Source organism: Zosterops lateralis (genome assembly GCF_965231275.1).
Source record: "Zosterops lateralis genome assembly, chromosome: 3".
Lineage (NCBI taxonomy): Eukaryota > Metazoa > Chordata > Aves > Passeriformes > Zosteropidae > Zosterops > Zosterops lateralis.
In genome coordinates, this window is record NC_139764.1 from 14,605,287 (window position 1) to 14,629,268 (window position 23,982).

A 23,982-nucleotide genomic window follows, 5' to 3' on the forward strand; every position below is an offset into this window, starting at 1 on the left:
GCCAGCACATCACAGCCAAACTCAACAGGTGGAGTTTTCATCTTTTAAATTACTCAGAGCCAAAAGAAAAGCAAAATGCCTGCTATTTGTGGAGGCCTGACTGTATTCAGAGCATGGAAACCTCCACCAGCAGTTTAGAAAACATGCACAAAGCCAGTGAGGGAGAATAAAATGTACCCTTACTGAAAATAACTGAAAATTCAGTTCGCTGAGCTAATTTTAGCTTGTAACAACTGGGAACCTACTGGATTTTAGTAAAGAACCAAGATACCAAGTTAATTACATTAAAAAAAAAAGCCCTTGAGGCACAAAATCTGTTTTCCAAAGCGATGCTGTGTTAAGGTTGGTACGGACACCTACAGAGATTTTTCTGAACACCAGCCTGGCAACTCTAAAGCACATAATAAGCACATCAGAGCATCTGAGGTTAGTCTGATAGGAACCATCTTGCATTTCTAAGTATGAAAATACCCAGATTCTGAACTGCTGTCAGCATCTCTGGAATGCATACAGAAACTGGGTATTCAAGTCCAACCTAGTATGCTGCCCATTAGGGCCTGGAGAGTCAAGATATCAAGGAAATGGAGATTATGGAAACCAGCATAAAAGCAACACTCAGGTAAGGTAGACATACCCAGATTTAGGACACTGGATGTCCTTCTCTGAACATTAGAAGAGAACAGACAGGTCCTTCTTTCTTTATTTTGGGCAGGCTGTGCCAAAAAGTTGCTCCTGGTGAGCAGGAAGGTCACTGGGCAGGATCACAAGGATCATGACAGATCTCATTAAATCAACTTCCAGGTCATGAACTACCAAATTTCCTGACTAGGGCCTCACCATTTGGCAGCAATGGAGGAGAACAAAGATAGAGACATATTAGTTGATAATAGGATTAGTCAGCTGCATGTGAGCAGGTGAAGGCCATGCAGGCAAGAGTGCTGCAAAAGCAGGGAAATATTAAGGCCAGGTTTCAAAAAAAAAAAAAAAAAAAAGATTCTAGAAGAGTGGTTTTCACTCTTCTCATGCACGTGCCAGCAGGCTGACTTCAGTCTGGAACCGAGGTACAGAAAAGTGGTTAAGAGGAACGAAGATCATGTCTTCCAAACGGAAAACAAATAATTCTGGTTTGTTTAACAAGTCAAGAGTCTAAGGAGGGAAATGATTGCTTTTGTACTGATGCAATAGGAAAATAAACACGCCGCTGTTTAACCAAGAGCTGTTTAAATGAAACCCTGGCAGAGGGTAGGCAGTAATTTTATGTCAGCACTAAAGAGTTTACAACAGTAAGAGCAGACAGGTTTCAGGGGAGCCTTCTGGAGGAAAGGGGAGAAAAAAAGCCCCAACCAATCTGAAGACTGAAAATTCAAGCAGAGGTGATATTGCTTCACCTTCCCAGATGCGAGAACCACCCTCGTGGGTGAAAATAAGGAAGTTTTTTATGGATAAATATGCTGGGAAAGTTCACAGTAATAGCATTGCTGGACTACTATGTAATTATCTCTAAGCTACATGCATTCACTCAGATACTCAAAGTAAAAACACTTACAGGTAACTGTAACCTCAAAACCTGTGAAAGAATAACCATAGTCCAAGTTAAATTTAGACAACCATTTTTTCCAAATATATCTAATCTATTAGGTATTTCTTCAACAACTATCCTTAACATACAGCTGGTGTAAGTGCATAATTGCCTCAGTTAATGCTTTATTTTGAGAGCTGTGGCTCCATACAGAGGATAATTTCCAGCAAAGTCATAACAGAGGAAAACACTCCTGGGAAATCTAACAACAAGCTCAAGGTTCTCAGAATAATATAGTGTGTAACAATTAGAAAGGTATCATTAACATATGATACATGGCTATGATTTTGTCCAAACTAATTAGCGCAGTTGTTCTCTTACTAGTCTATTAAGATAAACACTAAATCAAATATATTAAGAGTGCACATATATTCTGTAATGTGTGATTTAAATTTTGGTAGACACAGCAATAAAACAAGTCTTTGTTAACATCTACATCACTTGGGAGTACTGAGAAAGTTGTATTGTCATCAGATCCTAGAGAGCAACCTTAACTCAGCAATACCAGTGTGTTAAACAAATAAAAAGACAAGAGATGGACCAATGTCTGCTTTTAATAAAGATAAACATGATGTCATCTCTTGTTTTCCTCCTCTGGTGCTTCTGCCTCTCAGGCACTGGAAGGGCACATACCATGTGTGTGCATTTGAGAGAAAAGCTGGCCCAGGAGCAGCAAGCTGAGGTTGGGGATAAAATGGGATGGAGAATATTATTCCTGCTAGTAAAAGGGCTTATTCCCACCTGTGTGCTTTCCAGAAGGCCTTCTGTATAAAGACCAACAGATATCATAAATCATTATCTAGAGAAAGTAAACACTGAAAAAAACCACCAAACAAGACCTATGCTGCTTTATCCAGGGACTCGTTTTTTAAATTACCTGTCCTCTACTAGGCTGTTGATCTTTGAGTCTCATACAAGCAACTTGGCCACAGCAATATAGGCACGGAACAGCAAATAATCACAGATATTTCATTAGCAAAAGATTCAAGTTATTTCTGTTTAAACAAGTGCTTTGTACAGGAGCGCAGAAGTTAGGCAGTAGTGTTCAGCAATTTCCAAGATGTCAAAACCTTCCTTAGGTCCCAGGTTAAAAGGTGAAACCTTGGCCTTAATTAGATGCTCTTCAAACACTAAGGGCCAGCTATGGATGAATGTGACTGTAAGCAAATCCTGCTATGGACTGATAGGAATTTCACAGATGACTTCCACATGCATCCAAACATCGTAACCAACCCACAATGAATCACACATTAGGCTTTTTTACACTAGTCCAGTCTGGTGGAAGAAGTTTAAATGGGAAGGTGGAATATTCAGCACCATCTGAGACCAGAGCCAGGGTCTGCAGACAAAGAGAGAACACAGCGCTTTCTGTTTGCAATGCTGTTTATTTTAGAAAAGCCCCTTTGATCATCTGAATGAAAAATGTGGGCAGAAAAGTCACAAATGTTATAAAACAAAGTTTATTCTGCAATATTTTGTCATAATGAATTGCATCTCTTTGGTAAAAATAAAATTTATAAACATTTTAATTAACAGAGATTAGCATACAAAAAACTAAATTTTTGTAAATCGTCTTTAAAACGGGTAAAGGACTAAACCAGAGGAAAAAGGGTTAGAATTGGTCACCTACTGGCAAAATTATTCTAAACAAACCCAAGGACACTGCTTATGCTACATTAGAAACAAGCTAACGGGAATGGTTTAAAAACAACTCTGGTTCATTTGATCAGAAAGCATTCTTACAATTCACTTTTAAATAAATAATAGTTACAATGAATTGGCAATTATAAAATGTTTTATATCACTATATGGCAGTAACATAATACTTTTAATTATGCACTTTTTAGTTTGAAGAAATGTACATTTATAAAACAGACTTGATAATGGCACTGGCAGTTAGGTGTGAAGAATGTGCTTTAAGATAAAATAGCAGGTGCAACATTTAAAATATTCTACTTTTTCTTTTCAATAAATATTTTGACCACACCATTTTGAACGTGTATGAGTATAATTTGCTTTAATTAAAGCTTGTACTTTTTCAGGCTGATGAAAAGTTGCAAACCACACAACTTCCATTTTACAGTTGGATTTAAAAATATTTGATGTGACTTCTGGAGAAGTAATTTAGGATTGGAATCTGAAATGCCAGTATAGGTTTGTACAGTAATCACATCAGATTTACCCTGAACAGAGCAACCTCTCATGAACACAGGTCTCATACACTTCTTCACTGCATTTAAAGAACTGAATGTGGTTCATTAATACTTTTCTTGCCAAAATGTATCCAAGTCAACCATTGGCATCAACATTTTACATATGTCACTAAAAAAACCCAAAGCCCAACAATCAAAATAACTTTTAATTATACTCCATTTATACTATATACACCAGGGTCTCTAACTGAGGTGGCAAACAAACCCAAACCCAACAGATATGTAAGAGAAAGGAAGGGCAGCTCTTCTCCCACTGCCAAGAGAGGTGTTCCACAACTGAGCTGTCGGCCTTTGCTGCCAAACGTGTGGGCAGAGGCCTGGGACAACACATGGGACAGGGGCACAGCTCATCTGCCTTCCCCTTTGGAAGCAGAGAGGGAAGACAGCAAAGCAGGAAGAGCAGAAAGAGCACGGCCTCACTGCACTGCTCTGTGTCCCAGGGAAAGGCTGCGACTGCTCCCCCCTTCCACAGTTCCAGTTCTCCCAGCTGTAAGGATGGATGGCATGCAGCTTTCACTGCTAACTGCTGATCAGTAACTGGTTCTCACTGGTCATTGCATATGGCAATTAAATGCATTGTTAGCATCCCAATCCTTCAGATATGCTGAAGTCATCGTCACCAACTGCAGGGTTAACAGCAGCACAGCCACATTCCCAGTAAGTATTAACCTCCTCAGATTTTATCTGAGGCAAAAAATAGTTCAGAACCAAATCAAACCATGGAGCTGACTATGAACACAGCTTCCAGAATACCTGGACCTTGATCCAGCTTTCACTGGAAGCTACAGAAAGCTGCAACCACATCAGCAGGAGCCAGGCAGCACCCCTCTTCAGCAGTGTGAAACTGAAATCATGGCACTGAGCAAAACCTCAGGCTGCTCACAGTATTTGTGTGCATCTGAATCCTCCTTTTCACATTTTCACAGCAGACACTACTCTGCCCTGTGCAGTTTTCCATCAGAGTTCAAAAGCAACCCATGAGCAAGAAGAAGCAGTTCCACCAAGCATGCACATCTTCAGCTCCTGAAATCCTAAGAACCACTGCATTGGTACTTAATTTTCCTTTAAATGGCGAGTTTTACCCCTACTAGTCATCAGTAACACATCAAGTATCAGATCTAATTGGCTAATGCAGCACCTGTGGTAGCCAGAACACACACACACACACATGGCTGCACACATGTTGCCCTGTTACAGGTGTAGGCTAACAGGTGCTCACACAAAGCAGGAATGAAGCAGAGTATTTTCCTTCCCCTTCAAGAAACAAATCATTCTTAAAACTGAATTAGAAAAAGAAAAAAAAAAAAACTCAAGAAAAACAAAACAAACAAAAAAACCCCCACTTTTTTTTTTTCCTCTCCTGGTGTTTGTGCTTTAAATTCCAAAACAAAAAGAACCTTGAATATTTCAGGCTTGATCCAACAGCCATTGAGTCAGCAGGAGCACCACCGTTGTCTTCAAGAGGCACTGGAATGGGCCCTCAGAGCAACAGACCTTCAGCAGCATGGCTGTGTTTGCACTGGAAGCAGACAGTTTAGGACAGGATTCATGAAGAGACTAACAAGTAAGAAAAAAAAACCCAAAAAAGGGGCAAAGAAATCCACACTAGTCTAAGAAAGGCATTCCAATAGCCAGGAAAATACTCCCTTGAGGAAAGGTTAAGGAATTCTTTTGGCTGAATCCACTGTTTTCAACAGTGGACATTGGTATCCCTAAGTGGCTCTGCTCCTAATTTTCACCCAGCTTGCCCAACACCTGGTGGAAGCAGTAGCTTCACGTTGGTGAGAACGTTTATGGCACATCATGCTACCTTTCAGCAACAGGAAAGATGACCTCGGATAGCTGTATACAATTCTGCAACATACTTAAGGCATCCTTGTATGTACAGTACTGTTAAAACCCACTCCAACAGAACTGCTTACCCATTTTTGCACAGAAAACAAAAATTAAAAAAAAAAAAAAGGCATCATCTACAGGAAGATGTAAATAATCACCACTGATTCAAAAAGAAAAATAGGGATAGAGTTCAACATACCACAAAAAACATTTTTGGCTGAGGGATGTCTAGGAACTATAAAGAGATTCTCTTATTGCAAAATGAATTCGAATCCTTTACATGGAAGTCAGAGCCCTTAGACAGAACAAAATTCACCTCTGTAGATGAGGCCAGCAGAGATGTAAATATGATCCACAGTGTGCATCTGAACAAACATATCTCTGAAAAAAAATAAAGTTGACTGTTACAAAGAAAAAGAAATCAAAAAGTTATCATTAAGAAGGATGCTTTTGGGTTTTCACAAGTCATGCATGTCTTCTAATTTGAGAAGATTAAATATTTTCTTTTTAGGTGGTGATTTAAAAATAAATGGCTAAATTATAGTTTGCGCCAAAAATTAAAAAAAAAAAAAAAAGCAGTGAGTCCTCTTATGGCTTTGATCTCCCTTGTGAAGGGCAAAAGTAGAAGAGTATTGCCACAATTAAAAAAAATATATGTATATATTCAACACTGACAAACACATTATTTTTTCCTTTGCTTGTGACAGTGGGTCTTTGCAGTACTTATTAAGGAACTCAAGCACGTTTGGATGCCAGCAAGGTGGAGCAGAGACCCCGCCGCTTCCTTCAGCTCCTCATCGATCTCCTGACACAGCTCCTCGAGTACTTTCTTGCTGGGCTGACTTTCCTTAGAGGTATCTCCACAGGGTTGGGATGCATAGCCGCTGTCTCCCAGAGGATCGTCCTCATAGTCCCCGTCCGTGTCCACCTCGCTGTGGAAGCCCTCGCTGCCGTCGCTGCCCTCGTGGCTGCTCTTGGAGATGAAGTCGTAGACCTCGTCCAGGGAGGAGAGGGAGGAGACGCTGGAGCGGGAGGCGCAGCGCTGGGAGCCCATGCTGCTGGCGCTGTAGTTGTGGTCCTCGCTCGGGGCCATGTTGGCGGCGGCGGAATCGCCCTCCTGCAGGCCCAGGGAGCTGGGCGGGTTGAACGCGCTGCCGTAGCTCCTCTTCTTGGGGGCCTTCAGGGGCTGAGGTTTCTCACCTGAGGGATACAAGACGTGTCAGCAGGCAAATGTCCTATAAAGATCACCTGCGCCACGAACGCCCTGTGCCTGGCTGGCTGCAAGGGAAACTGAATTCCAGCATTTTAAGTCACAAAGTGCCCGTTTACTGTCACCCACAGAGGACAACAGTCACTGCCTAATCTCAGCTGAGAGCTAGAGGAACAGAGAAGCAGCCAAGAAACTCTTCTTACTATCTAGCACAGAGAGGGCAGGGATAGAACTTTGCAGAAAAAAATCAAAATTAACTGAGAAAATAAAAAAGAGGCCGCTTCTAATAAAACTCTTGCAATGCTAGCAGAAAGAATAATTAAACCAGAAATACTTCTTGACTACTCTTACTGTTTGGAAACTAGACCATACTTGTTTCCTGAAATTTTATAGAGAAAGTATTTAGTTACTGAGTAGAGAAGAAAAACAAGAGTAAAATGGCTCATGCTTACAGTCCAGCATTCCTTGTTGAATGGAAGTATTTAACAGCATCATTGCAGTAGCAGCATCAATATCAGATTCTGTGAAGCAGAAGCAGCAAAATGTTAGAACTCAGGTAAGCCTGACAAGATGAAGTCTCTAAAATATACAAGGAATATATGTATACATAAATATATATATAATTTGCCTGTACTGGCCTACAACAAAAGAGCAGGAGTGGGGGGGAATGTACAAACTCAGACAAAGCATGACCCTTGTACAGCTCAACACTGTTCCAGATCAGCCTCATACCTTAACTATGACATTCAAAGGCTGAGTTCTCACGTTGCACTCACTGAAGCCAAGAATCAGTGACACAATTAGACGTTCATGTGACAATGCTGTTGCTATACTTAACAAGTGCCTTTTGTTTGTACCAGTTGGGAGAGAAAGATTAGACCCATGGCCCAGGAAAGCACCTCAGCAGCTCCATGCCTTGGCTGTGTGAATGTGCAGGGCTGAGAGCAGCCGTGCCCAGTAACGCAGCACTAATTCAGCACACCTCCCTCCTCCAGCAGAATTTTCCACACTAGTAAGTCAAACGGAAGAAATTGAGACTACGAGAGGGGAAAGGGCACTGAACTGCTCAATCTAGAAAGCGGGGGGATCTAAATAATAAATAGGCGTGCAGAAAAGGTTGAGGTGAATGGTGGCACTGTCAGCTGCAGTGAGAAGCACTGCTGCAAAATGCCATCCTTTGCAGAGTAGATTGCTTACATTTCTGAAAGGCACCTTGAGGATAACAGGGCAGAGAGTGACATTTCTAACCAGAACAAGGTGAAAGGGAAAAGAAACAAGCACGCCTTTCCCACTCGTTTCAGGACATGTTCATGCCCTTTAAACAAGAGGAAATCCAATCCATTCTTTGGCTCACTTCTGCAATGGATGATGAATACTCCTTATACAGGACAGAAATATGTATGGTGGACTAACCAGGCAGAACAGGAGCAGAGAGACAGTGAGCTCTCACAACAGCCTGGGTGTCTGAGAGCAGAAGATCACATCTGAGGTGTAGGTAGGTATGTACATATGTATGAGCAGTGAGTGGAGAACAGGGCTGGAAGGGACCAGCAGCAAGCAGAACAGGCTCTCAGTTCTGCTGAACTGGAACTGTGGAGGGAACTGTTAGAGCAAAACACCAGCAATGCCATTTTTGATGGCATTTGTTTTCTTCCCCACATTACAGGCATTAACTGTATGACTGAATTTAAGGGGAGGGTAGTACTGGGAGAGGGACTGCAGAGTTGTCAGCATGGCTGAAAACTTATCTTAATAATTCTCCCCAACTTCACCCCCGGTCAAGGAGAAATTTGAAGAACATGACACCTTGGTAATGTTGTACCAACATGTGAAGGAGACTCAGCTGCTGCTTCCAACACAGGTTATAAAGCATACACATTTTCCTCCCCTTGTTTTCTATGCCTTTAATTTTAAAACCAGCTCTACCCCATTGTACTCATGAGATTTTTTTTCCTTCTGCTTTGGCTTTCTTTGGTAGAAACAGAGCCCCTGAATTCATAGGTTATATGCATCCAACTGACAAAAAGAAGTAGAAAAATAAAGCATGAAGAATTACTTTACTCCACTAGTGTAATCAGGAAGTGAAATATTCCCATTCCTTACTTGATATCATAGACATTTTATTTTATCATCTGATACATAAGCACCACCTTGTTAAAATGACAAGCAATCAGAGGAATTAATGCAATGCAGGTTTACTACCTACAAAGAGTATTTCTGTACCTTAATACTCCCAAAGAATGAGGAGAGGCACTTCTGCAGTGGCCTCTTAGCAGTGCTCTGTGTCACTGCTAATGTGCTTTGGCTTCATTTCTGATTGCTCTTCTCAACAGTGCAGTATTTCCCAAATTTACACTTCTCCAGCAGAATGGCTGAGGAAGCACCTTATGAGCAAGGAATTCTGTTCATCTGCACAAGAGCTGCCCTCTGGGACCCCAGGAACATGAATGGTTTGCCTCGAATGCCAGAGAAATGCTGAACAGGCTCCCCCACGTGCAGAACGATACCCGTCATTATTTTGGCACCTCTGGTGCAGCTAAATGAAGAGGCAACCTCAGACTGGCAACCTCCAAACCTGTCACAGGACACACCAGCAAAATCCTTAAGAGGAGAGGGATTTCTTGTGTTCTCCAAGAAGCCCTGAGAATCCCAAATCCAGCAGCCCTGCAGCAGCCAGCCAGCCAAGGGATGTTCCTTGCCACCAGACGTCACCACATCTGGGGTGTGTGGTGATCATCACCTGTGGGCCAGGCAGCTGCTTGGTCTCCAAAAAGCCTTGGCTTTGCTGCCTCACCAAAGCTGCTGCTTTGTGACCAATATCTAAAAGTAACCTTCTCACCTCTAAGCCTACTGAGGCAGCAAAATCAGGGAACTGGGTGTCTGCTCAGGTCTCACTTGGGTCTTAGTGCCTTTCACTATCCTGCTGAGAGCTGCAACAACGCTCCTCTGCAACACATTTTATTAGACTCAACCCTTTAAAAATTGAGTACTGTTCACTTTTCAGCACTTAAAAACCAAAATTATTATTACTTTTGTCTAGGACAAGCCTAATTAAGCTCTATTAGTGAGGTGCAAGAGCTGTGCTCAACTGGCTCCTTTGAAAGAAATGCTGCAACCCCCAGCACACTTTGTAGCTCCCTCTTGGCACCACAAGTTTTATACACTAACATTTGCTACCTTTGGTTCTTGGTCTCCAATAAAACTGATAAAGAGATGTGCAGCTTTCAGATTCATTTTCTACTGAACTATTCATTAAGTAGGTCATACCTGGGAGTGATGCATGTGCTGAATATTTTGCTGTCAGAATAAGATGGCCCCAATTACACCTTGAAATTCATCTCATGGATTTAATATTAATACACACGCATTGTACTACATCTGGGTTTTTTGTCATCTAGCAGACCCTTCAGAGCTGGACTGCAGTCCATGCTTGTGACCAAAACCAGAGGAGGAGAGTGAAAGGAAATCCCAAGTTTACCTTTGAGAGATCGGCCATGATTCTGCTGAAGGACTGAAGTCAAGTAGTGAGGGGACGACGACCTACTGAAAGAGAAATCCAACAGCTCAAGCCAAGCCTTGATTAGGCAAATGGTTTGTACAAAGTACAGCAGACACAATATTATGATCATAGAAGGCTAAAAACAAAACCAACCCTATTTACCACAGGAAGGTAAACAATTTCTGCTGCCTTCAGTAGATGGCTCAGCACTGGTTCATAGTTTGTGTAGCACTATTTTAAGCCATCATTTAAGCATTTGGAAAACACCTCCAAATACACACACTAAGCAAAAATCTTGCTGGTAAAAGTCACTGACTTCTACAGATTTTCTATACCTCCCTAAAGGCTGGATTTTAAACAAAGATACGTATTTTTAAGTACATAAAACCTACACCTGAACAAAACATTAACTCATACAGGGATGCTCAGAGGACAGGTAAGGACCAGTTGTGATCCTTTGCTTTTCCAAACAGTGGTGGGCAATTAACAAAAAGTCATAGGCAAAGACATGTGGAAGAGCAAAAAACCAAAAACAGCAAATCAAGACAACTGCTGATTTTAAAGTTGATGCTGTCCAGGATGGTTTTTCATAATCAGACCAGTTTGCACCAGACAAAGAACCCTTAAGTCACTCACAAAATAAAGGGCAAGTTAAAGCTTTCACATGTTTTTGGTTTTTTTCTGCCCTAATTATTCAGTTTATTATAAATATATTAGTGAGCAGTTAGAAGCAACTACAACAAAAATAGCACACACTATTAAAATTGCATGAAATGTAGCAATGTGCATCTTTCATAGCGCTGCTGGAACAATCTGAAGGGTGATAACAGAATTTTCAAGCCCAACCTGCAAGAGAAACCTCAGCTGAATGGGAAAAATGTGCAAAACTAGGGTTCACTGTCTGGTATCTTTGCTTGTAGCAAAGCCACAGAATGCAAAGGGAACAGATCCAAAAATAGGTGGGGAAAAAAAATTAAAAATAAAAGAAAGCAATGGTCTAACCCAAAATGTCTGGCTTTGCAGCCCTTAGATACAAAGAGATGCTAAACATCATCATCCTCTTGTCTAAGTTCAGATCCTTCAGAAATCATGTCCACACAGAGCTCCCCCAAAGTAAATTAATGCCTGGTATTGATTAAGAGAAGCCATGCATAAGGTATGAGCAAGATGAGGACTGTGGCTGTCCCCAGGGCTGCAATTCGTGTAGCACTAGAACCAGAACGCGGCCAGGGGCTTCACAACGACTTGTTGAGCAAGCTGTGCAGAAATAAAATGCATCAGGGATGCCAATCATCTATGATAATACCAATTTCAGTGTCTCTAGACACAGATTACAGTTTTGGAAAGCTTCTGCTCAAAGCAACAGCTTAAATTTTATTTTAAAATCGTGCTGAATGATAGGCATACTCCTCACAAACACAGTGTAAAATAATCATGAACACCAGTCTTCCCACAGGAAAATTCAGAGACTGTCACAGCTGAATTTTAGGATCACTCTGAAGATAAATTTGGACAGTATTTCAGCCTCTCTCCAGCTGAACCTCTGGGCTTCCTCTCTCTCTCTACAACAAGGCAGATCCTTGGGGGCCCTTCCCCAAAATTAGGCCAGAATTTAAATCAAATCTAAGCACGGAAGGGGAAAGAAATAAATCTGGTTTTCTGTGTTTGATGGAAATCACATTTTTTTATTATTATTATTGAAAGAAAATAAACCAGCTTTCATTAGGGAGCAGTTTGGTATCTTAGTATGTTGTTTCTTATTTTCTTGAACTCATAAATACAAGCACAGCAAAACCCTTCCCGTGTTGAAGTCAGTGGGAATTTTGCCATGTGGCTTCATTAGATCCAGGATTTCCTTGTAATTCTTGGCAAGTGTGACTAGTCCTTCAGTAAAGGAAAAAAAAAAAGTTACCAAAAACAACAGCTTCAAATTAAAGTCCTGATCTTCCAAGTACTTAAGCATGCAGATGAAATGTCTCCTTCCTCACACCTAATTTTGGTATGTTGCATTTATCCAAGCTAAGTAAACCACACTTAACAAAACTTTAGCTGCACTGATCTTGGAGACCCTGGAGATTCTAAAAGCTTAACTGGTCAAGGCTCTGAACACCCTGCCCTAGGCTGAGTCTGTCAATCCTCTGCACCTCTGGCAGGACAGACAATGCCCAGAGGTCCTTTCCCACCTGTATTATTGTCTACTTTTCCAAGTCTGGCTGCACTAACACAGAGCACTAAAGCTTTCAAGGACCAACCCTTCATTTGAGTTGTACCCAAAACCAGAAGTCCATATCCTTACAGAGACATTAAAGCCTGTAAAAGCATTATCCTCTAGAGCCCAATTACACTCATTTCAATAATCTTTATTCCCATAAACTCCAAGCAATACCTCCAGTCATCTCATAGTTTCCAATCTGACTATTTCTTAATACTCAAATGTTTCAGGCTTATTTTAGTAATGCTCCCAATTCCAACAGAAAGTTGGAAAACAGGATTTTTCTGCCTGGCTTGTTCCAGCCCAGGATGACCCTGGGCTGGAGAGAGACCAGACACAACTGGTTATATCTTGTGAGTGACAAACCCCATGGACAAGCCCATGCCACACAAAACTCTTCAGCCCCTAAGGCTTGTACAGGGGTGCCAGCTCCCAGGGTCAGTGTCCTGCTGGACCCTGAGAAATGTCTGCTCAGTGTTATCAGTCTTACATCCCACTCCAGGAATCCCAGCTCCTCCTGTTTGTTAAGGAAACTCCTTGCAGTAAGGTTAAGGCATAGGGCAATGTACAGACACCTTAATTACCTCTTATCTCACCCAAATTCTTTCCTGAACTAGAAAAACCAGCCACATGCCTTCCTCAGAACTGAGCTCACCCAACATGCTCCCCTGCAATCTGTCCTCCTGCCTCCACAGGCTGACCCAGCTGCTGCTCCTCTTCCTCTACTCGGGACACATGAGTCTGACTTCAGATTCTCCAAAATCAATTGCCTAATCTTAAACTGTGTTGGTAAGGAAGTCCTGGTTTCAGAAGTCCTGCATGTCCCACCTCAGACTACATTTATGGCTACAAAAAGATGTCTTTTCCATCCCTGCTGCAAAATGCTTTTAAACAGTCTCAGAGAAAAACAACCCTCTCAGAGCAGTGTCTCAGCACTTCAGACTGTGGAAAAGTTGATTGTTTTTGACAAAAGCACAAAATAGATACAATTTACATCCAGACAAGTGACATACAGGAGAAGACACCCACCTCCTCCATAGAGCAACCAGGCACCACCCTAGAACAGTCCTGATGGACTGTGCTTGAAAGAGGATTTTGCTCCAGTTCCCAGGACTGCCTGCCCTCTTGGAGAAACTGGGCTCTCCAGAAAGCAGCCAGCACATGCCTGACCTTCTTCTTTTAAATTCTCCCACAGTAAATAAGAGACTTGAACACACCCCAGATGTGCTATCTGGGAAGCCTGAGCTCATTGCATCTCCCCACCTCATCCAGCTGGTCTCACCTAAGGCCCACTCAAATTCTGCTCTTGGGTGGCAGCAGATAACAAACAGCACTTCAACACTCTCTGCTACCTGGAGCGACATTACCACTGCTCATATGAGCACTTTCACCTACCTGGGTGGCGATGCTGGCGGAGTATAAAATGCAAGTGCTGAGGAAAAAGGCTGTTTCTTCAGTGCTTGGACAAGATTAGGTTTATATTTTGGGTCAACGCACCACAGCGACCCTTTTCCATTCACCTGCAATGAAGAAACACAGCAAATTAGAAAATCCAGGATGAGATCGGTACAGTCCTTTCTAATTTAAAATCCCCAAGTTGCAGCACAGGGCAATGACTGCATGTAGGCACACACTACTGCACAGCTGATGCACAACATCCACAGGCAGTTCCATTGTGGATGGTCGCAAAATTGAGAAAATGGTGCAGAGACCCTCATTATACACTGTGGAAGCACCCACCTTGCAGGTCAGGATAGGTACCACCTCCAAAACCCATTCTCTAAAGCCCTATTCAATTTGTCACCTAAATGCTGTAAACCTTATTTTAACACTCAATAAACGCAGCTGTGAGTTTAAGCATCTGTCCAGGCACCAGCAAACTGATCAGCAATCTTTTCTTTAACAGGTTTCTGGGTAAGACACCAAAGCACCTTCCCCTTGGTTTAGATACAGACACATACTCACTAAACTTTACACCACCCTGGAAAAGGACCTTGCTCAATGCCCACCTACAAAATGGATTAATCCTACTTTTTCAAAATCTGAAAACGTAATTGAATGTATTTTTGATGAAATGTAGGCACCCCTGTGCTAGTCATTCTTGATATTAAATTTGGTGTGTTGAAACTTAAGGCAGATAAAGCACCTCTTGTTTGTCTCAAAGCTTTTTTCACAAATTTAATAAATTAAGAACTTACTTTTTTTGAGCCTGCTAGTTCTTGCAACTAACTTAAAGAAGAAAATTAAACAGGAAATTTAAAACAATTCTCTAATTACTGACCTGACAGATCAGCTAAAAGCTCTGCACGTAGCAGCACCAGATATTTTGGGGGAAACAGATGCTACAGAAATGGAAATGTACATGGCTGAAGGATGGGGCAGCTGTACACCTGAACAGCAAGATCTTTCTAAAGGATTTCTGGGGGCTAAATATCAAAGCAGAAACCCAAGCTTCATGGAGAAGCTCCTGTGAGCCCACAGTGGCCAGCTGGGCCTCCTCCTGCAAAATCACAGGGGGCAATAATACCAATTTATGGATGGATGCTCCACGACTTACTCTACACTGAAAAGGACTTACAAAGCATGTAAGTCTGTGGTTCTATTTAAGTCACAGGGTTTTTTTGAGAAGAGGAAATACCTTGCTATCAATAGAGAAAAATCAAGCCAGGGAGAGCCCCAGCTGAGAAAGAGATGCAGCTGCAACTGTAGCTAAACCCACTGCCTTTAACAAAAATCTCCGAGCTGCTGCATCTCTCCAAGTTATTTTTTTTAACCTGAATCTTCCTTATACTTACCTTTTCATGCTAAAACTGAGCACAGCCTGTAAGATATTTATCAAGAAGCTTACTTTTAATTAATAAACAGCCGTGGTGGCTGGCAGGATGATTTAGCCACCTAGATGGCTTACAGGGGGCATCCTCCCAAATAGCTCAATCCATCATCTCAGTGAGAGACTTACACCTTGATCCTTTTCCTGCACCTCTCCCAGACCCCTTTCCCCTGTACCCCAACCATGCCCAAGTGGCTTTTTTTTCTCCTCTCCCTTTCATAGTTTGGAGGCTGTTGCCCCCAGGGAGCAGCAGGAAGTCCCCTGATCAGCAAACCACCTCTCTACACTGTTTATCTGCTACTTTATCTCCTGCTTTAGGTGGGTGCTTTTGCTTCAAGCCTCATTCGGTTCAGCTGCTGGGGGTTAGTTTCCCTCTTTGATCTTCCCAGCATGGTACTCCTCCAGTTTGCTGCCCTGACAACACAACACAAGGATTTTGGGTGGGTATTGCAACAGCAAACTGAACCGGGGCACACCCTGAAGCCATCCAGATACTGACAGATCCAATGCAACAGGCAGTAAACAGGGTGACTTCTTCTTTGGGTTATGTGTAATGTGAAACCACACTTCCACCCACCTTTGGAGATACTAAAAGTAGACATTGAGCTGAAGAAATGATGGGGCTGCTCCTGTGTTTTGCTTGCACCCTCTGTGCTAGATGTCCAGCCCAGGTCTGAAATCAAGTGTCATGTCCTAGGGGAAAGCCTGCCACAGCTGGAGCTTGAAATGCCACACAATCAATATCCAGTTTTGAAACAAGCCAGAACAGACTGTGCCATTTCTCCTAGCAAGGACTAATTCAGGACACTCTAAAATGCTAAACTGCCTTTGGAGGTTAGTATTTCACTTCAGCAGTGAGGAAAGTGTTGGGATGAAATGTAGGTGTAACTTTCATTTAAGATCTAGAGAAAAATCCCTCCAGAGTCAGTGAAAAGAGGCCACCAGGCTCTTCTTACTCTGCAACTCAAAACAAGGGCAATCATATAGTTCTGAGATTAGTTTTTGGTCTATCACCTTTTCTGCATCTTTCTAATGTTTCTAATTTGACTAGCAGGATTTTACCTAGGCAAAAACAAAGAAAGAAAAATAATTCCTATGTTTTGAAGCATTTTTGTAAAGCTATTTTGTAAAGACAGTAAGTTTCCAGCCCCCAGTGTTTCAGGGCTGGATTACAGACATATGGGTTGGAAACAAAATACCCCCCATGATCCAGCTTTATACTTTACCACCACCCCCAGGATACACTGTGGTGTATCCTTTACCACAGTCCCCCACCAGCCCAGTGAGCAAAGCCTGAGGAGCTACTAAGGCAGAGCAGCTCAGCTGGTGCTGTGGCTCAGGCTCACTGCAGGCACTTGTCCCCTGCTGCAGAGAGCTGCCACCAGCTTCACACCTGGGCACCAGTCCTGGCTCCATCAGGTATGGACAGTGACCACCAGCTGCATCCACCTGAGCAAGGTGAACCACTGGAAAATATTGTGTGGAAGGAGGTATAAAATGTGTTCACCAAAAAGTTTGCCACATAAAAGGCTCTCCTATCTCCATGGGCTTATGGATGGGACCTGTCCTGCTCTTTGCCCAAAATTTTGAGAAGCTACACAGATTGTTTAACACCATCTCTTGATAAAAAAGATACAAACCCAACCACAACCAAGCACCTAAACCACATATTTACCAAGAAAAGGACGTTTGTTGAAGATATTCAAGCCCTGTAATTCCCAGCCTCTAGAGGAAACAGTGGCAGGGCCACATCCTTGCAAGCAGGGGCATGCCGAAATAATGTCTGATGTGGATGTTGATCCTTCCTCCTCACACCTCTCTTCTCGGCATCAATTAATGAATAATCCCCAATGCCATAATCATGAAAACAAGTCTAAGCAAAGAGCGGGGAGACTCTTCATGGCGTTCAGCCTCAAATCCCTTTTCACTTGAGGTCCTCCTGTGCTGTGGAGCAGATGCTGCTCCCTTAAAAAAAGCAACATCACAGTGTAGGCACCTCTCTCCCCAACCCCAAGGCAGCATGACAGCACTTAAGATGCAAAGAGCATTAGCTGTATCCTCTGAGGATCACTGACTCACAACCACACCTCCACATCTTCAGGGGCAACAGGCCCACAGCAGGAACACTGGAAGGCAAACAGGTGTCCTTGGATCTGCTCCAGCACCATCCCCTTGCTGTTCACCACCACCATTACCAGAGACCCATTGGAAATCTCATCTGCCTGGCTGAGTGCAGACATGTTCTTGACTGCAGCTCTAAAAGAAAGGGTATTTCAGCTCAGGGGTCTGTCACCTGGGGCAAACCTTGACACATCACTCAGATCCAGCAGCAGTGCTATGTGCACACAGAGCAGGCAATGGTACTTTAGCAGAGTGATGATGTCCATACATCCTGACCCCATGGCATGAGAAGTTCCTCCTCTTGACTGCAATGCTGGCTCATGAGGCATCTCAAGGCACTTACTTTCCTTTCAGCACCACTCATTAAAAAAAAACACAACATATAATTTTTCCAGTGGTCCAAGCAAGGAAATCTCTACTGGATGCTGTCCAAGACTCCTGACCCCCTGCAGCCTGCAGGTTGATGCTGGCTGATGCAAATATGCACACAGAAGAGTCAGCCACAGCTGTGGCCATCCAGAGCTATGTCTGCAATGATATGATGGGGCACAGCCTGGTGGAAGGAGCTCTGCAGAGTAAGGGAGCTGGTGCTGAGGGTCACCTGTTTGTGCCTTGGGTGTTCTGCTCAGACCTGCTCCAGCAGGGTTTTGTGGACAATGCCCAGAGCCATCAGGGCACAGTAACCATGTTCCTGCAGCAACTCTTCCATGTCAGCACCAGCCAAAATGAGTCCAGTGCCCATGTCCTGAAACTGCCCTGCAGTCCCAGTTCAGGGGTAAGAGGGGAAAAATCAGCTTTCCTTCAATGTGTATTTCCAAAACAAAGTATCAGTATTATGGCAAAGATGAGGACAGACTCTTCCTTCTTTTGCTGCCTGACCTCAAAGAGACAATTTCAGAGCTGACAGCCAGCAGCAAGAGCCAGGGAGGTGTCCAAGAGCAGAGCCTGCCCTGGGATGCAGGAGCACGGACCATCCATCCCCTACTGTCACACATTTAGACTCTTCCCACACAAGAGCTCAGATTCATTTGAAAGGCTTTAAAACCCTTCATACCCTGATGTTACCAAATAAACCAAGCTTCTCTGATACAACATACCATGGACCTTTCTGTTTCCACAGACACTTGGCATAGAAGAAAGCTGATTGTGTGCTCCCTTTGAAGAACAAAATGCCATTAACAAAGAAAAAAAAGGAAAAATTACAAAATTATCTTGCCCTTTCAGGGAAGCACCCAGAGGCATGGCTACCACATGGTTACAGGCAACAGGATCAGCAAAATGAGCTTGTGAGCAACTGCTGCCTGCTCCAAGAAGTGACACCTGAGGAGCTCACTGAAAGGGATCTGCAGCATTTCCATCACCTGCCAGACCAACCCCAATGGGTCCAGGCATCCTGCTGTGTGCCACACACTTATTCTGCAGAAATAATCTGGAGCAGTACCCTCATCTGGTCCTTTTCTAAGCAGGGCAGAGGGTAAAGACTGAACTGCTGTTTGGTAGAAATGAGGAAGCTTCAGCAACGTTTCAGGAGGGGCTTTTTGGGGTGGTTTTTTTTTGATAAGCGCAGTTTCTGTTCTTTAGAATCACAGAGCTGTGCAGTTTCTGGAGCCCTGGGAAACCACTGACAGAGCACATCAGCATCACCTTGCTGGTAGCAGTGGGAGATATTCTGCATTTTGCTCTTCCTACTAGAGATGTCACATCGAGCAGTAAGCCATCCTCTGAGCCCAGCAATAGTCATGGAGATGCCAGGGTAAGCAGGGGACCAGGCAGTGTCAAGCCCCTGCCACCCAAATGCCAAGACAACAGGTTTGACTGGTAACTCCTAACACGAGGCTAGAAAAGATCAGAGCCTTTAAGGGCAGATTCACAGACAGAAGGAACTCATACCAATTTAGATTTCTCTTTTGTGCCCTAATTTTTCTGAAACTCATGTCATTCTCCTTGGAGAGAGCCACACAGGTCTTTAACAGCACTATTGTCACATACAGCAGCATGTGGTCCCTGCTCAGATCCAGTCCTCCACACAGGGACAGCCTGAGCAACTCGGTTACCCCACCACAAGCACCTTGAGCCACACTAAGAGCCCATCCTAACACTCAGTAGAATTCAATGTAGAATAGCAATGGAGTGGTTAATGGACTTGCCACATTGCAATAAATAGTCACTTTTTTTTTAGGGTCAAGCTGCTGCTTGTGAAAACAACACCCTAACAATTTAATGCAAAAGCAGGAATATCTAGAAACAGTGGTGTTCAGTCCTGTGAGTACAAGGCAGTCCTCCCCAGTGCCCACTCAGCTCCAGGACCCCTCTCTACAGTGAGAGGCTGTCAAGCACTCCAAGCATTGCAGGCATTTCTGATAACAAGCCTGCTACCACCGAGTCTGACCTCCAAGCACAGGACTTGTTTGTTGACTTTCAGCATGTGGTTTGTTAGTTTATTTAGGTCAGTGCCAGCTCTTTGAGGAACAAGATGGGGAATGAGAGAGGGAGGAAGAAAGTCACTAGTAAAATCATATAAATCAGAAGAAGAAAGAACTTGTACAGAAAAGAGTACTCTTGACTTTAGGAAGTGTGCCTGCACCACAGAGAGATGCACAGCTTATGACAGATGTTAAAGCATTACAGTCCATTGAATGCAGGATTTAATATGGTTATTGGAAAGCTAGAGCTGTGCTAAGTCTAACAGGAGAGCACAAGTGGAAGAGTCAATTTAATATTTGAGAAAGCTGTTGGACTGAGGAACACTCAGCCACATACATCCAGTGTGCCCACAAGGAAGGCCACCTGGCAGGGGACCACATCTGCACCCAGAGGGGCAACATCCCTGCTGGCCAAGCAGGGAAGCAGGCTGGCACCCCATAAACTCCTCTGCTTGCCAGTGCAATTGTAGCCATGGCCGTGCTGGAAAAGCAGGGAAGGAGAAACATACCCCAGAATTTCAGCACTGGAAAACAGAGAAAGCACTAGTTTAAGAGACTTCATCAAGAAGAAATCCTAGGACAGTTCATCTCAGGCTGGTTATTGCAGGCTAACAAAATTGTAAGCAAATGAAAACAAGTGTCTTTTGCAATGTCATGTGTGCCAGAGTTAAAAAGGATGCACCACAGCTGTGTGTACCCAGGTCAACAGTAAATAACAAAACCCAGTGACTTTTGTCATCCTGTGATTTCACAGAAGCAGCATTTCCAAACCACCTCCATCTGCAAATAAAGTGTTAAGAGGACACTGGTGGGGTGAAAACAACCCAAACAAAATGTATTTAAGAACAACAGAACCTTCTCCATTTCTCCCTGAATTTCAAACTTGCTCTGCCTCCCTCCTGCCAGGTCTCACCTTGCCATGGCTTTTCTCCACCTTTCGGAAACACTTGTTCAAGGAGAGGTTGTGTCGGACCGAGTTCTTCCAGCCGGTGGGGGCAGTGGCAAAGTAGGGGAAGCGGTCCAGGATCCAGCTGTAGATCTCTTTGACTGGCAAGCTCTTGTTGGGGGACTGCTCAATCGCCATGTAAATGAGAAGGCTGAAAGAGTAAGGGGGTTTGGAAGTGGAGGATTTTTTCTCAGGGTTCTGGTAGCAGGATGGTGAGAAGGATGGCACGCTGTCACCCTCGATGTCGTACAAGGGGCTGACAATTGGGAGACCCTCGCTGCCGAGGCTGAAGTTTGTTAGCAGGTTAGTACTTTCGTGCAGCCAGTTCAAATTTGTGAGCTCATCATCTGCTGAATCCCTGTCCACCACAGTGGCCTTTGGCTTGCCGGCGTCGCCCGCGTCGGGTAGGCTGCCCATCCCATGGCACTGCCGTAGTCCCGCGGCTTTTTCTGCTCCGGGCGTTTCAGCTTTCTTATCCGGAGTCATGCCAGTCACTGGACCCATTTAGCTTGATTGGTCTGCAACAAAGGAGACGGTCAGAAATCATTGCAAACTACCCCAGTCCCATTCAGCAGGAGCTCACCAAACGCAAGTGCGGGGCTGCACCATCCCCATGCCGTGCACGAACACTGCAGCCACTGGTGAGAGCCAGGGTCCAACAGCAGCCTCCCAGTAAACTCATGAGCATGTGGTAATTCCCCGTGGTTTATAAGCAGAGCTTATGGGAAGCACTTGGAAACTGCTCTATCTATCTAGAAACACCAATCCAGACACAGAAGTAATAGCTACTTTCAGGTCAACACCTGAAACCTGGAGAAAACCTTAACAGGTAGGATCTAATCCATTCAACTCTCAGATTAACTCTTAAGTTACTCATTATATTGTAAACTGACACTGTAGAAGTGTTTGCCTTTGGTGTCCAAAGAGTGAAAAAGGAATTGCAAAACTTAAATCAGCATAAAGTCCATTTGTGGTCTCAGTGCAAATGAAAACTTTATAACCCCCTACAAGTCACAGTCATTCCCAAGTGCTGCTGCCTGTTTCTACCAGGGGAAGATATGGCCAGCCTACCTGTTCATCACCGGGGTCCCACAGAGCTGCCTGGGTCCAAAAAATCTTTTTCCCCCTCCTGCAAAGGCTTGCTGCCCTAACCTGGGCTTCCCTGCAGAGCAGAGAGTGCTGGGACTAGTTCTCAACAGAAGGGGACCAACCACTGGGGTAGCAGCTCAGACCTGCAGAACAATGGCTCACCACTTAAATAAAAAAACCCCAAACCACAAACACCCTAATCATAATATTATCTATAAAACAGTGACACTCAGTGTCAGTGTCTAACAGGCTACCCATGCTTTAGAGGCATTACACCAACAGAAACCACCTTGCTTGTACAGTTTTAAAAGGGGTCTTCTAGCCAACTATGTTATGGGAACAGCTGTTTTTTCCTGCTGATGTGAGCACTGTACAGATGTAGGGGGTGTGCACATACACACACGAGACATTCCAACTGTGGATGCAGCTCAGAGCTGTAAATAGCACAAAGCAAAGCTGAGGTTTGTATTAACTGTAAAAGGATCCTACAAAACAACCAAAGAAAAACCCGAACCCCAATCCAGTTCCCTGTCCCTGTAAGCACTATCATTCTGGTTTCATGCTCCAGCTCCCAGCGCCGGAGCTCAAGATGGGGAAGGTTTCCATATCACGTCTCACCAGACAGCTCTACACAGTTACTGGACGTTCTCTCACACCAGTTTGCAGTAAGCACTTGTCTCCTTGCACTTGCATCTTCTCCTACCCAGTGTCCACTGCCTGGCTGTGCCAGCCCCAGACCAGCCAGCTGTGACCTGGCAGCCTCACCGTGCCCCTGGCAGTGCAGTGCCCAGAATCCTTATTTTGGAGAAGGGCGATACGTGCAATGGAGAAGTGATGTGGTGACACAGAAAAGCAACAGGATAATCCATTTTTATGCTCCCCCATCTCACCAGCCCCTGCCTGGTGCCAGGCAGCCGTGAGGTGCAGAATTTGTGCCTCCCCCAGGAAACACACCATGTTTCCCACCAGCAATTTTTGTTCCTCTCTTCATTTGCTCATACACTCTTGCACCAGCTATTGCAAAGCTGTGTTGACAATAGCACCTGCACTTATGCTTACCAGTAGCAGTGCTGGAAATATCCATTAATTTTTTTTTATTTTCTGTTTCTTATTTCTATTAAGCGCAGGGACAAGTATGATTAACTACCAGCTCAGTCAGTATTAAAAAAAGAAAAAAAATGGAAGCAAAGTGAGCCGCTCAAATAGCTGGTCAAAAATAGCTTTGCTCTCCCTACAATTTACTTCTCCCCCAAGGCAGCAGAGCAGATTTATATTGGCAGTCAGAGATGGCTGGCTTTAAACATAGCCATATATACATATGCTCATGTCACTTCTTCAATCCTTTCTTAAATTAAAGAAAAAAACAAACAAAGAGCTAGTGATAAAATTCATACAGTGAGACAAACCCCAACTCTGCTGCAACGTGAGCTGCTCTGTTCTCTTTATAATGATTAACTTTGCCCCCTTGTTCAGCACCTCTTTGGGCAGCTACACAGGAGCTTACACCTCACAGCCGTGTTTTGGTAACTTTAGCTCCTGGTTCATGTTGCACGAAATCTCCCTTTACAAATCTTCCGTCAGCACAGCAGAGCAAGAACATGCACATGCTGACACACATATGCAAGTCCAAAGTCACTTGTGCTCATTTCTTAGGGGAAAAGGGGCAATAAAGTCTGTTATCGACACAAAAAACGTCTGGACAAGCTGAGTCTTCTCAAAAATATAAGGGAAAAAAAAACCAATTTATTAAGCTGGCACTAACAATCAGGTAGACTTTGTGGTGTCAATGCACTATTTTTTTGCATGCTACTATGTTTTAGCAGTGAGTCATTAGCATATTTAATGGACTACATGAAAATAAAAATTATTTGCAGGTAACATACTTACAGTAAATAATACAGGTTAGTGTCATGTTTCTCTTAGTAGATGCATTACAAAAATCCAAGTCTCATTACTTTCTCATCCTAGTTCACCACCACACACACCTTCTACATGAACACATCAGAAATTAATTTATTTTTTCT

At 43.5% G+C, this 23,982-nt stretch overlaps 1 protein-coding gene across 1 annotated transcript in view; it reads right to left on the minus strand.

Moving 5' to 3' along the window:
* Nucleotides 1-6,363: 6,363 nt before the first annotated feature.
* The window catches only part of FOXN2 (forkhead box N2), a gene marked incomplete at its 3' end in the record, with an annotated part of 46,570 nt that continues 28,951 nt past the window's right edge, over nucleotides 6,364-23,982 (minus strand). Inside the window, 6 exon segments of the mRNA XM_083857684.1 lie at nucleotides 6,364-6,397; nucleotides 6,399-6,828; nucleotides 7,291-7,359; nucleotides 10,317-10,381; nucleotides 13,945-14,069; nucleotides 20,837-21,387. Coding sequence (XP_083713810.1) covers nucleotides 6,364-6,397; nucleotides 6,399-6,828; nucleotides 7,291-7,359; nucleotides 10,317-10,381; nucleotides 13,945-14,069; nucleotides 20,837-21,373 — 1,260 coding nt within the window. The 5' untranslated portion in view covers nucleotides 21,374-21,387.